Source organism: Asterias rubens, chromosome 4 (genome assembly GCF_902459465.1).
Source record: "Asterias rubens chromosome 4, eAstRub1.3, whole genome shotgun sequence".
Lineage (NCBI taxonomy): Eukaryota > Metazoa > Echinodermata > Asteroidea > Forcipulatida > Asteriidae > Asterias > Asterias rubens.
The window spans coordinates 16,820,689-16,842,934 of record NC_047065.1 but is presented as its reverse complement, the minus strand read 5'-3'; the positions used below and the strand labels follow the sequence as shown (position 1 = coordinate 16,842,934).

The 22,246-nt window shown below is 39.0% G+C and overlaps 2 protein-coding genes across 2 annotated transcripts; both read left to right on the top strand.

The window, feature by feature from the left end:
• The first annotated feature begins 1,929 nt into the window (after positions 1-1,929).
• On the top strand, positions 1,930-10,946 carry LOC117288980 (suppressor of tumorigenicity 14 protein-like). Its single transcript, XM_033769858.1, has 11 exons — positions 1,930-1,996; positions 3,023-3,171; positions 4,392-4,632; positions 4,942-5,096; positions 5,673-5,913; positions 6,646-6,762; positions 7,199-7,299; positions 7,790-7,881; positions 8,507-8,775; positions 9,067-9,206; positions 10,639-10,946. The coding sequence occupies exons 1-11, from the start codon at positions 1,930-1,932 to the stop codon at positions 10,804-10,806; spliced, it is 1,740 nt and encodes a 579-aa protein (XP_033625749.1). The 3' UTR covers positions 10,807-10,946.
• Positions 10,947-12,336: 1,390 nt separating this feature from the next.
• On the top strand, positions 12,337-19,434 carry LOC117289687 (programmed cell death protein 5-like). Its single transcript, XM_033770921.1, has 6 exons — positions 12,337-12,442; positions 13,965-14,011; positions 14,444-14,505; positions 15,856-15,947; positions 17,109-17,180; positions 18,162-19,434. The coding sequence occupies exons 1-6, from the start codon at positions 12,368-12,370 to the stop codon at positions 18,207-18,209; spliced, it is 396 nt and encodes a 131-aa protein (XP_033626812.1). The 5' UTR covers positions 12,337-12,367; the 3' UTR covers positions 18,210-19,434.
• Positions 19,435-22,246: the final 2,812 nt, after the last annotated feature.

The window sequence follows — 22,246 nt, the reverse complement described above, 5'->3', positions numbered from 1 at the left end:
ACTAAGATTGATCTTAACTTTGTATCAATCTTTGTTGCTAAGCAAAGAGTGACGTCACAATACCAATTACCCTGTCCTTGGTTGTACTCTGTTTCGTTTATTTTTTCCCGTTCAGTTTATTTTTGTTCCTGTCCCGTATCATTTAGTAGTCCCTTTTCTGTTTTCCTGTCCCGTATTATTTCCCCAGCCACGTAATTTTGTTTTCGTCCTGCGTCCTGATCATTATTTTATCGTCCTGTTTTTCCCGTTTTGCGTTATTTGTCAGTCGAATTAATTTTGTTAACCAAAGCTTAAAAACAATTTGTCATGTGCAATGAATGTCCAAAATGCATAAACGTTTAAGGCATGTTTTACTACCCAAAAAGGTCGTGTGTTTGTGGAGGGGGGAAGGGGTAACAAAAGAGGTGTAGCTGTCGCGAGTTTTAAAATAAAAATGAATGTCCCCATGTGTAAACTTTAATGTAAGGCGTGTTCTATTCAGTTTGCTTGAGGACGGATGCATGTGTCCTGAAAAAATGGAGCTGCGTTAAAGGTGCCGTTCCCCCGTCCCCTGTCTCTCCCTGTCCCACGTGCTCTAAAGCCCGCTCCATGATCCCGTCCCGTAGCAAAAGTTTAATAAAAGGTGCCGTTCCTCCGTCCCACTGCCCCTCCCTCTCCCCGTCCCACGTGCTATAAAGGTGTCGTTCCCCCGTCCCGCTGCCTCTCCCCGTCCCACGTGCTCTACTAATGAAAGAAGATGATTCTCCATGATCCCGTCCCATAGCAATAGTTAAATGTAAGGTGCCGTTTCCCCGTCCCCCTTCCCCTTCTCTCTCCCCGACCCATGTGCTCTAATGTCTGACTCCGTTCTCCATGATCCCGTCCCATAGCAACAGTTAAATAAAAGGGGCCGCTCCCCCGTCCCCCTGCCCCTTCTGATCCTCTCCTCGTCCCAGATTAATAAAAGGTGCCATTACCCCGTTCCCCTACTTCCTCTCCCCGTCCCACGTGCTCTTATGTCTGACTCCGTTCTCCATGATCCCGTCCCATAGCAACAGTTAAATAAAATGTGCCCTTTCCCCGCCCCTTCCCCTTCCCGGTCCCCGTCCCACGTGCTCTAAAGCCTGCCTCCGTTCTCCATGATCCCGTCCCATAATATACGCCTCTCTTAATATTTATGAATGACGTCATAATTCTTACCCAAAATGAGGCTATGGGAGCGCGCAGCCACTGTACTGTACGCACGCTTGCATTGTACGCGCGCGCTGCCCATAGCAACAGTTAAAACGGCGCGCAAATGGCAATTTTTGTGGTTTTTTGCTCATAAATCTGTCAATTCTCAACGGATTTTGTTAAAAAAATAGATGAGTGTCAAGACGAAGTCAGCGTCTTTATTCCGTGTAAATTTGGCGAGGTTTGATGCGGTATCCAGGGAGGAGATCCAATAACATACACACACACACAGAGAGATGCATGGGCTTTATACGACTTAGATATTATATTTTTATTATTTATCACACAGCTTTACCAATTAACCGATGGTGAAATGAAATTGTTTTATTTTAAAAAATCTGACTTCATTGGAAAATTTCGCATGAAAAATCCATTTATTTAGGCCTATACCTAATTACGTAAGTAAATATTCCAATCTCTATCTGTGCCACAATCCACTTATATGTATAATTAATAATCTACACATGTTGTATTCCCACTATAAATAATCCGTTTAAAAAACAACCAACATCCGTCTGGTGTTTTTAATATTATGCCAACCTTTTAATTTGGGAACTTTTAGGGTTTCTATGCATCTCAAAGGAATGCACAAGATCTTCCGTGAATAGAGCTCCACCAAATGCAGCTTAGTCTCCTCTCAAGTCTTATCTTACGTTAAAGCAACCTTAATCAACACTGGAGTAAGGAAATAGGTCAGGGAGGAAGAACATTAAAACAATGGAGCGATTGAATTACCTCAGTGTGTGGCGTGTAGTATTTGCTCTCATTACATTGGGCGTAACTGGTAAGTATAGGTTTACGTAATGTGCAATATTGACTAGATATTTTGTATCCATCTTGTGTCCAGTGGAAATTTATTTGTTATGGCAGTTTGTAGTTCCTTTTGCCAAGCTTTCCTCTTTATCTTTACTTTGATTTAAAGGCAGTGGACACTATTGGTAACTACTCAAAATAGTTATTATAGCATAAAACCTTATGGTAACAAAAATTAGTAATGGGGAGAGGTTGATACTATACAACACTGTGAGAAACGGCTCCCTCTGAAGTGACGTAGTTTTCGAGAAAGAAGTAATTTTCCACGAATTTGATTACGAGACCTCAGATTTAGAACTTGAGGTCTCGAAATCAAGCATCTGAAAGCACACAACTTCGTTTGACAAAAGGGTGTTTTTTTTCTTTCATAGTTGCCTCGCATCTTCGACGACCAACTGAGCTCAAATTTTCACAGGTTTGTTATTTTATGCTTATGTTGAGATACATCAAGTGAGAAGACTAGTCTTTGACAATTACCAATAGTGTCCGGGGTCTTTAATGTAAGAGAAGGGTACATAGAATCCATTGAATTTGCATTAACCATTAAATCTGTAATTATGTAATTTCTGCGCTGCCCTTCGAAAGTCCCAAAGGACATTGTTAAATGAAGACATTTGTTGTCATTACACCCTTAACTCATGGCCAATGTAAAATTCGGTCGCCGGTGACCGATGCAATAAATGAAATAAGGTAATCGAAAATCGGCCGCCAATTGTTTGTCAAATCCTCGTGGGATATACATAAATTAGACATAAATGTCGTTCAGCTGTACACTTTGTTTTATCCAGCAGGCTTACTAATCGTTCAACTGTGTCTCAGCGCCTTATAACAAAACTTTTGATTTTGGCGCTCTAAAATTGAACTTTGATTGATTAATTGATTGAAGTACAAAAAAAAACACAACATGAGCACATGATGCAAAACAAAGGGCCAAGATTGCAGGTTACGAAATATATAAACCTGTTAACTCCATGCATTTATGATTTCTCTCACACAGCTGATGCGATCGACTCTCGGTGTGGCGGGCCGAGACTACTGACTGCCTTAACCGGCACCCTGTCTACCATGAACTACGGTAATGCAACCAACCCGCTGTATGAAAACAGCGCGTTGTGTTCTTGGCACATCCAAGCTCCAACGGACTGGGTGAGACTCGCAACTTTCCGGGGATTTATCTTGAGAAAATAGATTGTTTCTTACGGAAGCGTATTGCCACCACATGAATAATAATCAAAATCAATCTCGAATCTTGCGGTACATTCACGATACCGTATCGTGCACGTACCCCAAGATAAGTTTGTTTTAAATCGTGCACGTACACGACACGAGTTAACGTGTACGTACACGATTAGAGAGGTGTTTTGTTTTTATTCATGTGGCTGCAATACGCTTCCGTCGGTATTTTTTGTTTTTTAATCCACCCTGTAAATTTGCGGAATTCAAACTCAGCTCTATAGAATGTAATGTTTTTTTGTTGAAAGGATCCCAACCGATACTTTCTCCCAATGATAATGATAATAATATCGTTAGTATAAGTCACACTTGAACAAAATCCAAAGCTGGCGTACTATAGGCGTTCCGTGTGTAGGCCTAATGTTTGCCCCAAAAAACACTCATACTTCATACCAAGGCCGGGATTTCGTTCCAGAGGAACTTGTAATTCTGACCGAAACCCGAATCTTTATACTTAAGGCAAAGTAAAAAAAAAACATGTTTCGCGTCCCCGCCCGCTTCCTTTTTACAGGCCGCCTCCTTTTTTATTTTATTTTTTATTTTATTTTTGTATGCACATTTTTTTTAATTTTTTTTTAAATAGGGTTATTTTAAATGATCTCAGCAAAAACAATCTGAATGTCTTGTCTGAATGCCTCGACTAAATTGTTTCATTTATGTTTTGTGTATTTCAGCAGTAGAAAAAACAATGGATATTTGACATTTTAACAAAGAATGGCGGCCATCTTGAAACAAAAAATAAAAAATAAAAAGCCCCTCTTCCTCCTTTTTGTGAAAAACCCGGACGTGAAACATGTTTTTTTTTTTACTCGGCCTAAAATGTAAAGTCCAATCTCATTAATACCTTTGTTTCAGTCACACTCGAGGAAGCACAATACATGTTTGTACTTTCACTATATAGATTCCGGGTTTATGTGTGGTGGTCATTAGTACAGTGGAAATATTTCGCCTCACTTTTTAAAGGAAGGTGCCTTTGGTAATTATTTGTAAAAAATAATGACGGAAGCCTATATGCGGCAGCTCACGATAGTATTATTAACATTGTGAGGAACGTTTGACCAATAGAATGGTTATGTAAAATTATATTAGTTTTGTATGCTCGAAAATAATTTACCGCACTGATTGTTTCACAGATAATTACTCTGACTTTCGAATACATGGACATAGAGCCAAGTTTCCTATGCATGGCAGACTATGTGGTAGTGCACGGACCATGGGCAGACTACATCGGCGGACCTTCACCAACCCTGCTGTGCGGTTCAAACCTCCCCGACCCAGTCGAAGCAGATAACGAACTATTCGTTACGTTCGTCTCGAATGACAATTTGGCGTTCAGTGGATTCTTTGCGACTTACAAAATAAATCCCCCGCCTTGTGAGTATGTGTGATTTTAAATATCTCATGGGACAGAAATGATCCGTCATTGCTATAACTAACAAGGTCCGCAATTTTGGAGAGTTAAAACTTATTAATTATTTTCTACTTTTAAAACATAATTATTTCCATTTTAAACAATAACGCCTTCAAGTACCAAACCTGAAGGCAATGAGCCACTATAAACCATCTTAGCATCTATTACATCTTAGCTGCAACAAACAATTTTTAACAAATAGATACATTGTGAGAGTGCATTCTTAAAATTGCATCTATGAGTGTGTGATGATTTGTGTTTCTCACTTCCAGCGCCAACTCCTCCGGAACTAGCCACGTCAGGTTGCGACAGTCTGAAATATCGCGCGGGGCCATCGGGCGTCATCACCAGCCCGGGGTTTGACGAGAAGCTACCGTATCAGGAAGACGCGGATTGCGAGTGGGTCATAACTGTGACGGTTGGAACGGTAAGACGGGTAATCCAAGATAGAGAGGGTGGGAATTGGTAAAATGGAGCAAAGACAAAGGGAAAAGTGGAATAGATGAGGGAGTGGGTGGTGGATAGAAAATTATAACATAATAAATGGAAAATTATTTATTAAAGTGGATAGTTGACTGTTTGAGGGAGAATACATTAGCATTCCGTATTAAACAAGTTGAAAATACGCCAACCTTGGATTTAAAGGTAATTTGGATAAACATAGGCTAGTATTTGGTGTTAAAGAGGCTTTCACTTTCATCTTGAATTTGTTTATTTCTTTTGATTTTAGGTTTATTAGGCAAAGAAAATGTTCAAATAATTACAAAATAAACAATTAGACAGAAAACAAGAAAATTAGACACTGTTTGCCGAGAGAATAACAACACACAACCAGTCAAAAACAATATCTCCACTGTGGTCCTCAATAGGCTTGATGATTTAAAACACAATAAACCCGAGACATGCATCAGTGGTCCCAAAATGTAGAACATTTAAATATGAATGTTCTATAAACAATAATATTTTGATCACCAACCCTTCTTACTTTTATAACTGTGTCCAGGTAATAGAACTCACCTTTGACCTCTTCGACGTAGAAGGTGACGAACTCAACTGCAGATATGACGCACTTATCGTACACGATGGTCCCAACTCATTGGCTCCCGTGCTTGGCTACTACTGCGGGAACCAGGGACCGTCTCCAGTGACGTCATCACAACATGAGATGACGTTGATATTTAAGAGTGACAGTTCTGTTCAAAGATCTGGGTTTTCTGTGTCCTACATCGAACGAGAGCAGTCGTGTCAGTATACATTCTTTATGTTTTACTTTTTACTTTCATAGATTGTTTTTTTGTTAGCCTATTGCCGATTCATGGCAAAACCATAAAATCAAGATTAAGTAAAAGTCACATGCGCAAGTTTACTTTCAGCTGAATAGTTTTTGAGAAAACAGCAAAAAACTTCCCCACAAGAAGTTCGAATCAATCCACATTTAGCGTGGTGACTGCGGATACCAACCGCATTTCATGGCTGCAGCATCCACGGTTGGACACCAACCCACAGACTATCAGCAATCTGAAACAACGGTTCATGCATGAGTCGTTGCTCGAAATAAATATATTTTTGGTGAAAAAATTTCCGAACTATATTATTATTACTTCGAATGGAAGCCTTTCTCAAAAAGTTTGTACTTATCTGCAGTGCTGTCACCAAGTAATTATTTGTAAAGTATATTTACCAATCTATGGACCTACCATTAATCTATGATTCAATAAGAAATACACCCCTTCTTTGTAGTTTAGTCACCAGGAATGAAATTGACGATCTTGGCCAGCTGGGGTATCTTATTTGTCGTTTGTTTAATAATAATATCCTTGCCCAATGGTGTTTTTCCTCTAGGAATTGTCATCTAAAACTGAATTTCGATTTTCAATTATTTCGGGGAAAAAAATCAAAAGTTTTAAACCTTGACAATTCTGAATTGTCCCTAACATTTCAGAGCACATTTCTAATTTCATCATCTCTTTTGACAGTCAACTGTCCAGAGTCAACGTTCCAATGCGAAGCAAGCGTGACTTGCCTGAATCGGAGCGCCGTGTGTGACGGGCGCAAAGACTGCCGCGATGGGAGTGACGAGTCAGGATGCCCAGGTATAGTACGAATAAACTGTTAGCATAAAAACCCAAGCTATTGAGAGCTGTTGATAGTATAACGGCTGTGAGAAACGGCTCGCTATGAAGTAACATAGTTTTTGAGAAAGTTCTCACTCAAATAACGAAAGATTTAAGCTGAAGTCTTTTAATTTGCATCTGAAAGCACACAGAGTAATATAGCATTGGTGTTTTTCTTTCATTCTCTCTTGGAAATGTTAGGACATATTGAGCCCAAATTTCTACAGGTTCGTTGTTATATGCATGTTGGGATATATACCAAGTGAGAATACTGGTCTTTGATAACTCATAGTGTCCAGTGCCTTAAAGATTCAGACATTCAGACAGGTTGATTTCAATACTTCAGTTTCCATAGTCGTCATAATTAAGATTTCCAAAGATTGTCAAAAATTTATATTGATATCTGTTTTTACAGTTAACCACCCTTCGTGTGGTTTACCTGTTGTCAATTCGGACTTCGCATCTATTAATATAGTCGGTGGTGGACCAGCAACTCCAGGGGCCTGGCCTTGGCAGGTATTAATTAAAAAAAATATATATTAAAAAACGTCAGATAAAACTACCGGACTGAAACATAGTTTTAATGACTCGTAAAGACCGCCCCTCTCCGGTGCTTTTCAGAAGGACTCGCGAAAAGCCCCGTGACGTCATCACTCATGATACGTCATTTATTAAGCTCCGTTTCTGTTTAAGTCCTTTATAAATGCTACATCCCAACATCTTGAAATCCTGTGACTGTAACCATCTGCAACGACAACACTCTGAACAGGGGATTTTAAAGTTAACCCAACAGTTTGTAATCAGAGACCAACCCATTTGTTTTTTTATTAAAAAATAAATCATTGTCATTTAAAAGTTGGACGAACAAAACGTGATCTACGAAACGTCAGACTTTTTCACCTTCCAGTGTCGTTTGGATTTCGTTGATTTGAATGGCAATTTCGATACTAATTGTAAATATTTAATTTTTCCCCTCATTAATTTCGTTGGTATTTTTCCCCAATAGGTACAGGTTCGTAAGTTATCCTACGGCAGGGTGTGTGGGGCTACGCTTATCAACACGATGTGGGCCGTCAGTGCAGCTCATTGCTTCGCTCCGTAAGTTTATACCAGATCTTATTCCAGTCAGAAAGTCTGGAATAAATGTCTTTGTTTGTGCTCATCTCACTTCCAAAAATTCAAACAAATTTGTCTAGGCCTACTTGTGCCTGAGTGTTAACAGGAAAACATCTGACAAAACAGTCGCCAACACTTTTTTCAGCTCACCCAAACCAAAGTTACAGCAGAAACAGTTTCAAGACTTTCACTTAGTTTCCAAAGATTTTTGACCATAACAAACTAATTTGGTACGAATCATGGAATGTGGCTCCAGAAGAAGAAACTCAAAATTTTTAAATTTGAGAATGTTTCGAAAAATAAATAAAAATAAATAAATTCAGCTTTCCGATTTTCAAAGGTGAGTATAATAAGTTCACTGGGTTTCTCAGTCGAGCCAGTTGAGTGGTAAGACTCTGTTCAGACTCATTCATGTCCATAGTTTCGATTAAACATGACATTTTTTTGTTTCGTTTGTCTTATCGAAACTCTTGACATCAAAGTCTGCAATCTTACCACTAGACCAACTGGCTCGACTAAGAAACCCTGAAAACTTATTGCTCTCATCTATGAAAATCTAGCTTCACCTGTCTTAAATGAATCAGATGCGGGATTATTTTTCTCACAGGGAGCCACTGCCGACCTCCTACCGTCTGATCCTCGGTCGATACGCCTTGGACATCCCGGAGCCTTCCGAGGAGCAAGCCGTCGATATTCGAACCATCATCCTCCATCCACAGTACGACCGGTACACGTACGATTACGATATCGCCTTGTTACGACTGGACAAGGAGGCTATCATCACTGACCACGTGGTTCCTGGTTGTCTTCCCGGGAAATCTCGGCGATTCTCAGACGGGCAGATGTGCGAGGTGACGGGATGGGGTCTCACTGAGGGTACGGTAATAAGCCGAGATAATTTGGCCCTTCCCACGATCATGGTAGTGACATTCACACATGCGTATTGGCAAACGCATTGATCTCAATAATAGAGACCAATAGTTGTGCACATAAATATAATATGCACGCAAAACGCGTATGCGTCACGCCACCAGGGGTGGAGTTCACAAAGGTAGTCCTAACTTAGGACTAGTCCTAGGCAATGCTAAGAGATAGGACTCCATCCACCTGCATCTCCTCCCCAAAAACATACCCCTCTTTAGAAATGTTATTTTCAAATCTCCGTAGATACCGGATTTGATGATCTTCTAAAGCAAGCAGCAGTGCCAGTGATTAACAGTAAAGTCTGTAACGATGTGTACAATGACGATATTACACCAAGAATGATTTGCGCTGGTTATCTGCAAGGTGGAATCGACTCCTGCCAGGTAAGCGATTGAACTTCTAGGGCGCTCTGAAACGAAATAACGGCAGAGTTTACTACTCTGAGTTGAAATGGCTGAGTCCAGCCGTACAGCCGTCGATTTCACCAAACTCTTCCTATATTAGGACTAATCTTATGACTTGGGACGAATTAAATACCGTATCCATAGATATAGGACGATTAAACCCATCCTCGAGATAGGATTAATCCTATCGTGAAATCATGGCCTCTGATGACATGGCAATGGTCAACGCGTGCTTGTGGCAATGGCCTGGCTGTAGGCATACACTAATAAAATCCAGAGTCAGACAAATTGATCCAGTTACGGGTTCAGAGGGGATTGGGTGTGTATGGTCTGGAATCTGCATATAAAAATAACCCAGACGTGAGTTGAATTGACGCAACTAATCCCATTTTTAACAGCTTCCGGGTCAGCCTAAACCGGAAATGGACCAGGTACTACAATTATGTCACCCAGAATCCGGGTCACATCTGACCAAGGGTCATGCTATCTAGGGTGCTGCAGCATAGATTATTTAACGGATCGTTAATATAAAGACATACCTTATACAGACAATGGGCGACCTGGCGTATATGAGTTTGCGTGTGCGAACTTGGTTCTTCACTCAACCATGGTGTCGTATGTCGTATTGATATAATACAGAAAAACAACTTTTTTGAGACCTAATAAAATTTGTGTACACTTGTGCTCACCAAATCGAAAAACACAATTGAATACCAACCACCCTCGTGTGTTAATACCCAAATTTTGAACCACCGCTAGTGACCGGAAAGTCACAAAAAATGAAAAAATATGCCATGATGTTTCAGTGAAACACCACATACGGTAAATGAAAACGTGTATTATTCACAATTCTTGTCGTCTCCAATGATTCAACTTTACACGAAGGCAACGGTGCAGAGCGGCGGTACCGCACTTTCTGTACAAAGAGATCTAATCCTGCTCGTTAATCGGCCGTCTAGCTGGAGGTCTCCTATCTTTTTCCACTGGTCAGACAGGGGCATTGTCAGGGTATTCTTTTGTTACTCTGCGGTTTTGCGGGTCGTTCGAGCTCCTTCTCTTCCTTCCTCCATGGTATAACTACATACCCTTTCCCATATACATGTAGACGTATAGTCTGCAAGCCAAGTCATGGTTGCCTTTTCCCGTTCTGGACGGAGTGGGGGAGGCTGTACACAATTTAATCTGTATAACATACCCTTTCCCTTCAGATGTATAGGCTATATACCAACTTGTACCTAACTCAATCATGGTTATGCAAAGCTGTCCCCCAGTGATGTTCACATTTTGTTTTTACATTGTGCTTTTCTATAGCCAATTATTTGAAACATTGTTAACTTGATGCAATATATATTTTGTTTGCGGTCTGTATAACTACTTGCTATTGTTGACTCTATGTTTGTTTCTTTTGAAGGGAGACAGTGGCGGCCCTCTTAACTGCCTTGGGGGTGACAACAGATGGTACCTAGCGGGAATAACCAGCTGGGGCAACGGGTGCGCCGAAGCCGATGCACCCGGTGTATATACTCGAATTACGGAGTTTGATGCCTGGATAAAAAACACCATCTTGTCTAATTTATAGAGACAACAATTCTTGATTAATTTTATCTTAATTTGGTGAGGGTCGTGAGGTGAATTTGTACACCCATTGTGATTTATAAGTGATGTATTCAATTCTAATGAATAGTTAAAGGCAGTGGACACTATTGGTAATTACTCAAAATTATGAGCACAAAACCTTAATACTTGGTAACGAGTAATGGGGAGAGGTTGAGAGTATAAAACATCGTGAGAAACGGCTCCCACTGAAGTATTAAACGGTAGAAAGAAGTAATTTTCCACGAATTTGATTTCGAGACCTCATAATTAGACGAGGTCTTGAAATCAACTTGCATCTGAAAGCACACAATTTCGTGTGACTAGGGTGTTTTTTCTTTCATTATTATCTCGCAACTTCGACGACCGATCGAGCTCAAATTAATTTTCACAGGTTTGTTATTTTATGCATAAATGTTGATATACACCAAGTGAGAAGACTGGTCTTTGACAATATACCAATAGTGTCCAGGGTCTTTAAGGAATACAAAATAATAAAAATTGAATATTAGTTTTAAAAAAATGACACCGTCAATCGACTACTTTTTTGTTTTCATTCTGTTTGGATTCCTTCTCGCATAAACATAATAATTATCACTTAAATGTCATCGTTTTGTTTACTTTTGTTTGTCGAAAGCGAATGATATGTTTGTTGGTGACGTCTAATTTTTTATATATTATTTTTTATTTTTTTAGTTCCTTTGACATCTTTTGTGGCGTGTCATGGCCGGGTGGTTAAGAGCACCAGATTCAAGCTCTGGTGTTTGACCAGCAGTGTGTGGACTCGAATCCCGGTCGTGACCCTTACTACTCCCGTAAAATTGGGGAAGTAGTGCTTTCTGCTCGACTACCGGCCATCAGGCTCCGGACTGATGATACCCAAGCCTACATTCGTATAGACTGTAAAAGGGGCAACCCTGTTTCAGCCCTAGGAGTAGGTGGCAACGGCCTCTGAACAAAAAACCGGGAGCCCACACCTCTCGAAACGGTCACCTTGAATTGGTCTTCAGGCCTTGTGTGTCGGGCGACGTGCATACAAATATATATAATTATAATAGAAAACAAATAAAAATCTTGAAATCAAGGGTGCACCGTACTAAAGGCAACAATTCACGTACCAAACTCATTATGTAATCAATGTGCGGCAACTTTTGAGGAGGGATGATAAAGATGTTGAAGTCGGTCCTTTGGCTTGAGAGTTCGGGTGCCTTATAACAACTGCCAGTGCCTCAGTACGGTCGGTTTTGGAAAGAAAAACTTATTTGGGGGGGGGGCCGGATGTTGCAGGGAGTAATTTGCAAAATATTCCTAACGGCTGACCCGCAAACAAACCTGAAAAGAAATCCAAAGTTTAGTTGTCCAAAAATATATTTGGTTTAGTTTCAAGAGGCTGAGAGACTAATTTTGTGAGCATTTTTTAATATTTAGCTTTTAGTTACTATGTGCCGTGAGTGAGACTATTTTAGTGTGGTGCAAGCTGCTACACCCCCGGCCCCCCACTGACAGCAAAGAGCGCCCTCAACTTTAAAATTGGCAAACTACCAATCATGGCGGACAGCGATCTCGAAGAAATTCGTGCAAGGCGACTTGCAGAGTTACAACAGCAACAATATGGGGCAGGGGTAAATATCAGCATTCTCTTTTGTTTAATTGTACAGTTATCGCCCTAGATTTTTTTGTCAATATTTGACGTAAACCTAAGCTAGAAACTGGTCTGTTGGATGGGAATACTGAAGTTAAAATGTGGGTCTCTACTGTCCGGAAACTAGGCAAGACGTATGCCATTGCGTGCGTAATGGTAATAAATAATAAATGTAATGATTTAAACTTGCAAACTCACTCGTCACTTTTTTTTTGCAATGTTTAAGACACTGGACACTATTGGCCCTTCACAGACCCTTAGTGTATCTCAACATATGCATAAACTGTATGATTAAGTAAATTAAACCTGTGCTGTGAAAATTCGACTTTGTTTCTCAATCGGTCGTCGAACTCAAACATGTCAACCCGACAAAGGAATATGAAGTTCAGTTGTGAGATAATATAAATAAATTAAATAATGAAAGAAAAAACACCCTTGTCGCACCATGGTCACGCTATCATTCATACATGTCAGATGGTTGATTACAAAACCTTAAGTTCAAAATCTGAGGTCTCGAAATCAAATTCGTTGAATTTTAAAAATTCCTTCTTTCCTGAAAACTACGTTAAATTCAGAGGGAGCCGTTTCTCACAATGTTTTATACCGTCAACCTCTCCCAATTACTTGTAATCAAGAAATATGATAATAATTATTTTGGGTACTTACCAAGTGTCCACTAACTTTAATACATGCAATTAATTACTAGTTCATAACTTCATTTTACTTAAAGACATTGTACACTATTGGTAATTGTCAAACACCAGTCTTCTCAGTTGGTGTATCTCAACATATGCATAAAATAACACACCTGTGAAAATATGAGCTCAATTGGTCGTCGAAGTTGCAAGGTAATAATGAAAGAAAAAACACCCTTGTCACACGAAGTTGTGTGCATTTAGTTAGATGGTTGATTTCGAGACCTCAAATTCTAAACCTGAGGTCTCGAAATCAAATTCGTGGAAAATTACTTCTTTCTCGAAAACTATGTCACTTCAGAGGGAGCTGTTTCTCACAATGTGTTATACCACCAACAGCTCCCTATTACTCGTTACCAAGTAAGGTTTTATGCTAATAATTATCTTGAATATAATTACCAATAGTGTCCACTGCCTTTAAAAAGAGGATGGGATGAGGTTCTTAAAAAAAAAAAAAGACAGTCGCTTAGTATTTCAAATGAAACAGGCCAGCAATTCTTCAGTTTGAACCCACCGCAAAGTTCACTAAAAAGATTTGCTGATGGTAGGCATTCATTAATTTTGTTTAATGAAACAGACAGTTACACGTGATCGAGAGCATCACATTAAATTTTGGAAAAGTCCCTAGGCCAGTGGATTGAAAAACCAAAAATCGAAAAGAAAACAAAATGAAGAAAAGGATGCAGCCCCTAAGTAGGATGCAGGCGGGGACAATCAACTGTTTTAAAAATTTTTATTAAGCCTTAAATGTGGAATAGTCTACCATTTTATCAATGAAGTAACAATTTCTCTTTTCTTTCTCTGAAGGGACAAGATCCAAATGCAAGGGAGAAACAACAAGAGGCCCAGAAAAGGTACATGAACAATGCTTTGAACCATTCTTTATGACTCTGCTGGAAAAGACATGGAATAAAACAAAACTTATTTAAAAAGAAAAGGGAAGGAAGAGGACCCTTGTTTTTAATGACTGCGCGACACATTTTATGATTAAAGTATTTTCTTGATGCGGCCGTTAAATGATATCCCTCTTTTCCATTTACAAAAAAAAATCATTAAAAAAAGGCCTCTTTTTCAAATCTCAGTTTTGCCAATTAAAAACTGAAAAATACTACACAAAATCATTGAAGTGTTGTTTTGTCCTCTTTTTTTGGTGAAGTTACAGTTGCATGCCTGATGTAGGCCTGCATAGATTTAATATATTTTTCACAAAACAAGTATTTACAATTGGAATCTTTAAGATCATGTCACCAATCTTATACTCCCTGTTTATTGTGTTTAAATTACAGGCAAGAAGAAATGATGCACTCCATCTTGACTCAAGTTCTGGACCAGAATGCCAGAGCAAGATGTAAGTCTATTTAAAGAAGCATACCAGGTTACCGTTGTGATGTTGAACCATAAATGATAATTTTTAGATTTTTTTGCTGAAAACAAATTAATCAAATGAACAAGTGATATCAACGCTGGCACACAGATTTGTCCATACCTTTGGACTTGACAACAACACAACTCGTGTATCAATCAGTTAAGACACTGGACACTGTTTGGTAATTGTCAAAGACCAGTCTTCTCACTTGGTGTATCTCAACATATGCATAAAATAACAAACCTGTGAAAATTTGAGCTCAATTGGTCGTCGAAGTTGCGAGATAATAATAAAAGCACCTCTGTGGACCTCAGCTCCACTCCCAACTCAAACCTGTTGCTTTGCATATGGATTGGCTTTTCCATGTCCACCTGATTGCATGGTCTCTTTGTGTTGTTCCAGTCCAACTAAAACTTAACATTTTTTTCGTTGTTGTTCCTATTCACCATCCTGTAAAGGGCATTTGCACTGTTGGGTGTGTGTATATGAAGTTGATATAAAAGAATATTCATAATGTTGAAGTCTTATATAGCGCACGTATCTACCAAACAAGCTACTCAAGGTGCTGAGAGAGTATATACAAACTTTCAGAAAGATAGGTAATTGCAGTGATGAATTTTGAGACCCAATTATTTAGCACCTTATAAGGGTTTACAAGGTGCTACGGCGCGTACAGCAGCCACAGCAAGGAACATCGGGGCGATCCCCTTCTCTTTTTGAAAAGTGCACTGGGTTCTTTTACATGCGTTACACAACACATGGGACCAACAGCTTTACGTCCCATCCGAAGGACGAAGCAATGGCTACATGTAAGTGTCTTGCTTTAGGACACAAGTGTCACGGCTGGTAATTCAAACCTACACTCTGCTGATCAGAAACACCAGAGTTCGAATTCGGTGCTCTTAAAGCCATTATACACTTTCGGTAAACAGTATTGTCCAAGTCCCATACTTCGTGTATCACAACTTATATATAAAACAACAAACCTGTGAAAATTTAGGCTCAATCGTTCATCGGAGTCGGGAGAAAATAACGGGAAAACCTACTCTTGTTTCCGCGCGTTTCGCCGTGTCATGACATGTGTTTAAAATAAATCCGTAATTCTCGCTAACGAGAATTTATATTGTTTTACCGTTTTCTCAAAAAGTAAGGCATTTCATGGACTAATATTTCAAGAGAAGTCTTTCACCATTACCTTCTGTAAACCCTGTAAATTATTTGTAAATCTGTGAACTTTTTGGTTTGTTTCTGTACCGAAAGGGTCCAATGGCTTTAACCACTCAGCCACGACACTTATGAAATAAATTGTTATTTTGTGCCCATGTCTGACAGTGAACAGTATCGCCTTAGTGAAGCCGGATAAGGCCAAGATGGTGGAGAGAATGTTAATACAAATGGCACAGACTGGACAGCTACCGGGAAGGGTGAGTAGCAACCTCATTCTCAGTGGTGTGTATGATCTCGCTGCGCCGTTGTCTCCCAGTATTCCTTGCTCGCTCGTAACCTTAATCTTCCGTCCTGATTTGCACCGATCCTGCGAGTCAACATGCAAGATGGATTGGTGATACCAAGCATAAACGTCCACTGTATAAATTCTTCATGAGGTGATTGATCAGGCAGGCTTCCGGTCGTCGCTCATACTGCGAAACCCGATGAAAAAAGAAAACAACATCTGTTTTGCCGTTGAGTTGAAAATGGGAAAGGAAAACATGAAATTCAATTACTCACATTTACCAAAATGGTTGTCTACATTTAAAGCCATTGGACACTTTCGGTAAACAGTATTGTCCAAAGGCCCACCTTAGGCTCAATTGGTCATCGGAGTCAGCAGAAAATTACGGGGAAAAAAACACCCTTGTTTCCGCACATTTCGTCATGTCATGACATGTGTTTAAAGCCATTATACACTTTCGGAACAGAAAAAAAATTCACAGATTTACAAATAACTTACAGGGTTTACACAAGGTAATGGTGACAGACTTCTCTTAAAATATTATTCCATGAAATGCTTTACTTTTTGAGAAAACATTAAAACAGTTATCAATTCTCGATATCGAGAATTACGGGTTTACTTTAAACACATGTCATGACACAGCGAAACGTGCGAAAACAAGGTTGGGTTTTCCCTTTATTTTCTCACGACTCCGATGACCGAATGAGCCTAAATTTTCACCGGTTTGTTTATTTATATATAAGTTGTGATACACGAAGTGTCCAATGGCTTTAAACTGTTAGAGGTGCCCTTAAGGAGAAAACATCATTTGAAAACAGCCTTTTATAGAAATTTGAACCATTTTTAATAAAGTTTTTGGTTTAAGTCATTGGTAGAGAAAACAGCTAAATTTGGAAATATTTCCCAAAGCAGATGTTTGCCGCTGTACATGTAGTTCCTTTTTTTGAATTTTGTTTTTTCTTCGACTGACTTCAACTTTTGGTTACAGGAAAATGTTCATTTTCCTCAATCAGTCTTGCCTTATCCACAAAAGGCTTGTTTATACCTCTTTTGCATGTAATTTTATTGAACATGTGGAGAGAAATAAAATAATAAATAAAATGTTCATGCTCCTGTATGTTTTAATTTGTAGGTCAGTGAAGACCAACTAAAAGGTCTTCTAGCGAAAGTCAGCGTTCAAACACAAAGAAAAACTAAAATTAATGTAAGTATAACCATGACTATCAGTATTCACCCCAGCATTTTTAACATCAGGGAAGGGACCCAAATTTTGCAATATTGTCCAAAGCACATTGAATAGACCTTAGTTCTGATGACGTCACAGTTTGATTACCATTCTGCAAAAGAAAAAGGGAAACCATTGCTTCTCTGTACAACTGTCAGAAATGCAGTATCCAATGGGAGACTTCAAGGCACTAGGTGGCAGCAGACTTACCAGGTAAACTTCCGTTGTTTACGTAGTTCTGAGCATGTGCACATTACCGAGAACAATGGATTTGACCTGGTAAGTCTGCTGCCACCAAGCGTCGTGAAAGTCTCCCATTACATCACTTAGCGCAGTAAACTAAGAGTGACATCAGTGAACAAGGTCCTTGGAATAATATTTACTTGATGTTTATGTTTGTTTTAAAAACTCTACTGTGCAATCTGGAGAATTTTGAATGGTTTATTGTATGAATGTTTTGAATTTGATCTTAATTATATTTAACCCATTAGAAGTGATGCGTAGGGTAGAAATTCAACTAAGTCATTTACTCACTAACCAGGGGAGGGAAAAGTCACTGGATTAATGCAGGATCTGGAAATCATACAACTCAAATAAATTTAATGAATGGTTTGTCAAGTCCAAAAGCTCACATTCTATGAATCTTTAGATCTAAAAGAACTTTTCATGAAGTTTCATGTAAAACTGCTCTACTTAGAAACAGTCCAGTCCCCTACTTCAAGAGACAGTCAATAACTCTCTGAGCTCACTCCCTCCATCCTTGTAACTTTGTGCATTTTATAATGTTGTTGTGCTTTTCATGTCCTCCATGTTCAGTGTGCTTTCTTTCTGTGTACTATTTGTACATGTATGTGCTTTGTGCATTTTCAACTGTACTCAGTAGCTTGTTTGTGCGCTTTCAAGACGTTATGATGATTGAAGACTTAAATATATTTATATTTTTTCTCCCTCTTTTACTAGTTTGAGAGAAGACGAGTGATGGACTCTGACTCTGACGAGGACTACTGATGCAATCCACCACCCCATCCACTGGCTCTAAAAACTTACTGTGAATATTTCCCTCCTGTACTGCAAGATCCTGGATCAGTTTCTGATTGTGTGTAGGAATTGTTTTAATTTTATGTAACCCTCTTCTGTTTGTCCATTCAATATCATCCACTGTGTATTGAATGATGGATAAACTATGTCAGCTTGCAATTGGGGTGTCATGTGGCGAATGCTTTTATACAGTACACATTTAACCCCCCTACTGTCTGACCATTCATCATCAACATCCACTATGGCTTTGAATGATGCATCTACACAGTACACAGTCAACCCTCCCACTGTCTGACCGTTTAATATCATCCACTGTGGTTTTGAATGATGGATAAACTATGCCACCCTTCAATTTAATGTGGTGAATGCATCTACACAGTACACGGTCAACCCTCCTACTGTCTTACCCTTCAATATCATCCACTGTGGTTTTGAATACAGCACACGGTCAACCCTCCTACTGTCTGACCCTTCAATAACATCAACCCTGGTTTTGAACGATAGATAAAACGCCACCCTTCAATTTGATGTGGTGTAAGTATCTACACAGTACACAGATAGTTCTGTGTCATTAGATTTTCCACAATTCACAACCAGAGAATTTGAATGGTTTAAAATGTGTAGTTGGTCAACTCCATGGCACTAAGAGTAGGAGGGTTAAGATTGACAGTGAACAAGAGGCTATGAGACACATTACACATCACTTACCCATCCTGGCACTACCCTAGCGCATGACACCTGTCCCCCCTGCCCATTGAACCCAGTGGAGGTGTAGGGGGATCTTGCAACTCGGGGTATCCTTTCTATTTGTCAATGTCACCACTTACGACTTTGCTTACTTTGGTAATACATTTTCTATAAAGCTTTTGCCTTGATCTGTGTGTATTCATGTTTTTAAAAAGTGAATTAGTAATGATCAACGGCACATTATTATTATGTCAAGCGCCTGTATCAGTGCTGCTTTAAATGTGTCTTTATGAGACTGAAAATCTTGATCGATTGTCGTATTTCACTATTTTTGCTTGAGCTATGGGTCAAAACCTACCCACTTCTGTCAGTGCCCTGTTCTTAGGAAGAGTTCCTTTAAAGTCTCAGGAATCAATTTCTTTTGCTTCCGACTGTTTTTTTCTAAACAAACATATCATAGAAGTTATAAATAAGGGAATCAATGTGTGGTGAAGAGGTTTTCAACTAGTGGTTTAATCCCAACGAGGCTTGGTTCTTGATAATTTTACCGAGACGAAGTCGAGGTAAATTATCAAGAACCAGGCCTTGGCGGGTTTAAACCACTAGTTGAAAACCGATTCAACACACTTTGATTCCCATTCATAAATACCTTGTCGGTCAAAAACATGATCACTTTTGGGTCAAAAAGTAAAATAAATGCAAAAATTATAATTGTTAAATAATTTCTTTCAACACAATACCCCTCCAGCTATGAAATGGTAAAGCCCTCTGCCGCCCTCGGGTAAACAACTCCTTATAAGGGAATGCCGTGCGCGTCGCGCGTATCGCGTGATGTGGCACAACTGTTTCAGCCGTTGCTCTCGACCAAAAGGAATGAAGAAACTGTCTTATAAGAACAGGTGCAAGGTCGCGTGCCACGCCCATGAATTAACAATTTTTTACCGGTCATAAACAAAGGTTTATACACACCCACGTGACGCGCTCTCCACCAATAGTAATAGCGAAACTGTCTGAGGTATTTATTAATTTCCCCTCATCAGCCAAGTTGTAAAGCTCTCAGTAGTTCCAAGGTTTTGTTGACATTTTCCACCAGCAAATTGGGCAGGATTTTGTCACATTTGACCACTAAGGTTGCAGTGACAAAACACAGATTGGTTGTGCAACCAAGTGACGGTCCTGGAGAAAAATGAGACAACTCTATATCCTGCATTTTTTTTTATGCAAGTCCCCAGACACACAAGGCCTGAAGGCCACTTCAAGGTGTGGGCTACAATTTTTTTTCAGAGGCCGTTGCCACCTACTCCTAGGGCTAAAACAGGGTGGGTAACCATACAGTCCATATGGATGTAGGCTCGGGTATCATCAATCCAAAGCCTGGTCGGTAGAGCAGAAAGCACTACCTCCCCAATTTAAAGTTGCTTACAGGATGTTTAATTTTATGGGCAGAATTTTAATTTCTCGATTTTAGAGAAATCTTTTGTTGTGTTACCAAGCTAGATTTAGTATGGCGCGTTGCCTGTTTGCCTACGTTTGATATTTTATTATATTTAACAATAAATAAGTAATTTTGAATATGAATGACTGACAAAGTGAACCCTTTTTATTGTGGTAGTTCAATTTATTATAAAGTTGATAGTTTTTCCTTTTACTGTTTATGTAACATCTGGGGGCCAGTTCAAGTTGGTCCAGTGGTGCGTTTTGGCTAGTCTTCCAAGCTTTCACTTCTTGGGACCCTAGTTACCAGACCTGATTCTTGCAACATCTGGATTGGGATTTCTACCCGATATTGTTTGGGTTTTTCCTCCCTATTCTGAACATTTCTTCATCATCTTCTCCCAACAGGTATATCTTTTGGCCTACAGTTTCAGAGCCAACACACTCCAGAAACGAAATTCATGTTTTACCCCCAACTTTAATTATCTACTTTTGGAAAGGCCGTAGACAAGACCCAGACACAAGTTTCTGAGGCGCTGTACTCCTTTAAAAAAAAAAGAAGACATCTCCGGTCGTAATGGCCCAAGGTATTTCAACTTGAGAGTAATATTTTTTATAAACTTTTACTTTTAATGGTCAGGAACCATGACAAAAACTTAAAAAGGTTTCTTATAAAACACAGAAGAATTGGTCACGTGATATATTGTCGGGATCCCAATTTTGATCCTAATTTTGAGCACTTTATTTCACTGCTACTAATAATTGGCGGACTTTTTCGAGCAATGGCTAAAATGAAAGCTTGTAACTTTCTCGACCCCCATCAAAACACCTATTGAATTTTAAATCAAACTTTTTGGGTCAAATTGGCAAAAAATCTGACATATCATCTTTAACACTTTTTGTTTGTTTTGGTCTATAAATTGAAATGAACCTATAAACTTCTGTGCTAGTCACTTTTGAAGGGTCCTTTGGTTTAATTAATTCAAACCATAGAGCTGTTGAGCTGAAGAAAAAGTGCTAAGCACATACATATATTGCTTGGCAGAAGTTTGATACCAGTCAAAATACCTTGCAATATATGCAACGCTTGTAACTGGCTCTCTTCTAATTTAGTCTTGGCAAATACATTTGTGAGTGGAAACTTTCATTGTATACATTACAAAATTGGATTGTAGTATGAATGTATATCCTTTGTCTGAATAGCAACACCGTGATTACATGCTCTACGTCAAACAACAAACAAAAGTAGCCACCAACAAAACGTCAAACAACAGTTTTTCAGTTGTTTATTCATTAAATAGTAATGATTTATTGAACATAAAAACTGAGTATTCCTGTTTTATGATGAATCAAACTGTTTGATTCATCACAAATCAGGAATACTTATTTTAACCACTCCGCAATTTTTAATTGTTGGGAGAATTTTTTTTAAACTTGACATCCAAAACAGAAGTAAATTTGAAACTCAATTAAATGTCCATTTAAGATCACTTAGGGTTTGCACAATATAAGTAAGACTGAAAATATAAACATTTACAGAGTTGCATATAACTCTTGTTGCATAAAGATGGCAATGAGGGAAAACCTGCTTTGAATATTTTTGCCTGATATGATAACATTTTTTTAGAAATGAGGCCCAGCTGTTTTTGATCGTTCAAGTCCGAAATCTGGTATTTCAAAATTGGTGAGAACATACATGTAGAATGGTGTTTTCACTCTTTTCTTGCAACTCCAAAAACCGATTGAGCTTCAACTTTCAAAAGTTGGTTATTTCATGTTTGTGTTGTGTCACATACTGGTCTTTGTCAGTTATCAATGTTGGCCATGTGCTCAAAAGGCAAAATATACCTCTGGTTTTTGGAACTGTTGATTGTTTTAAAGCCAAT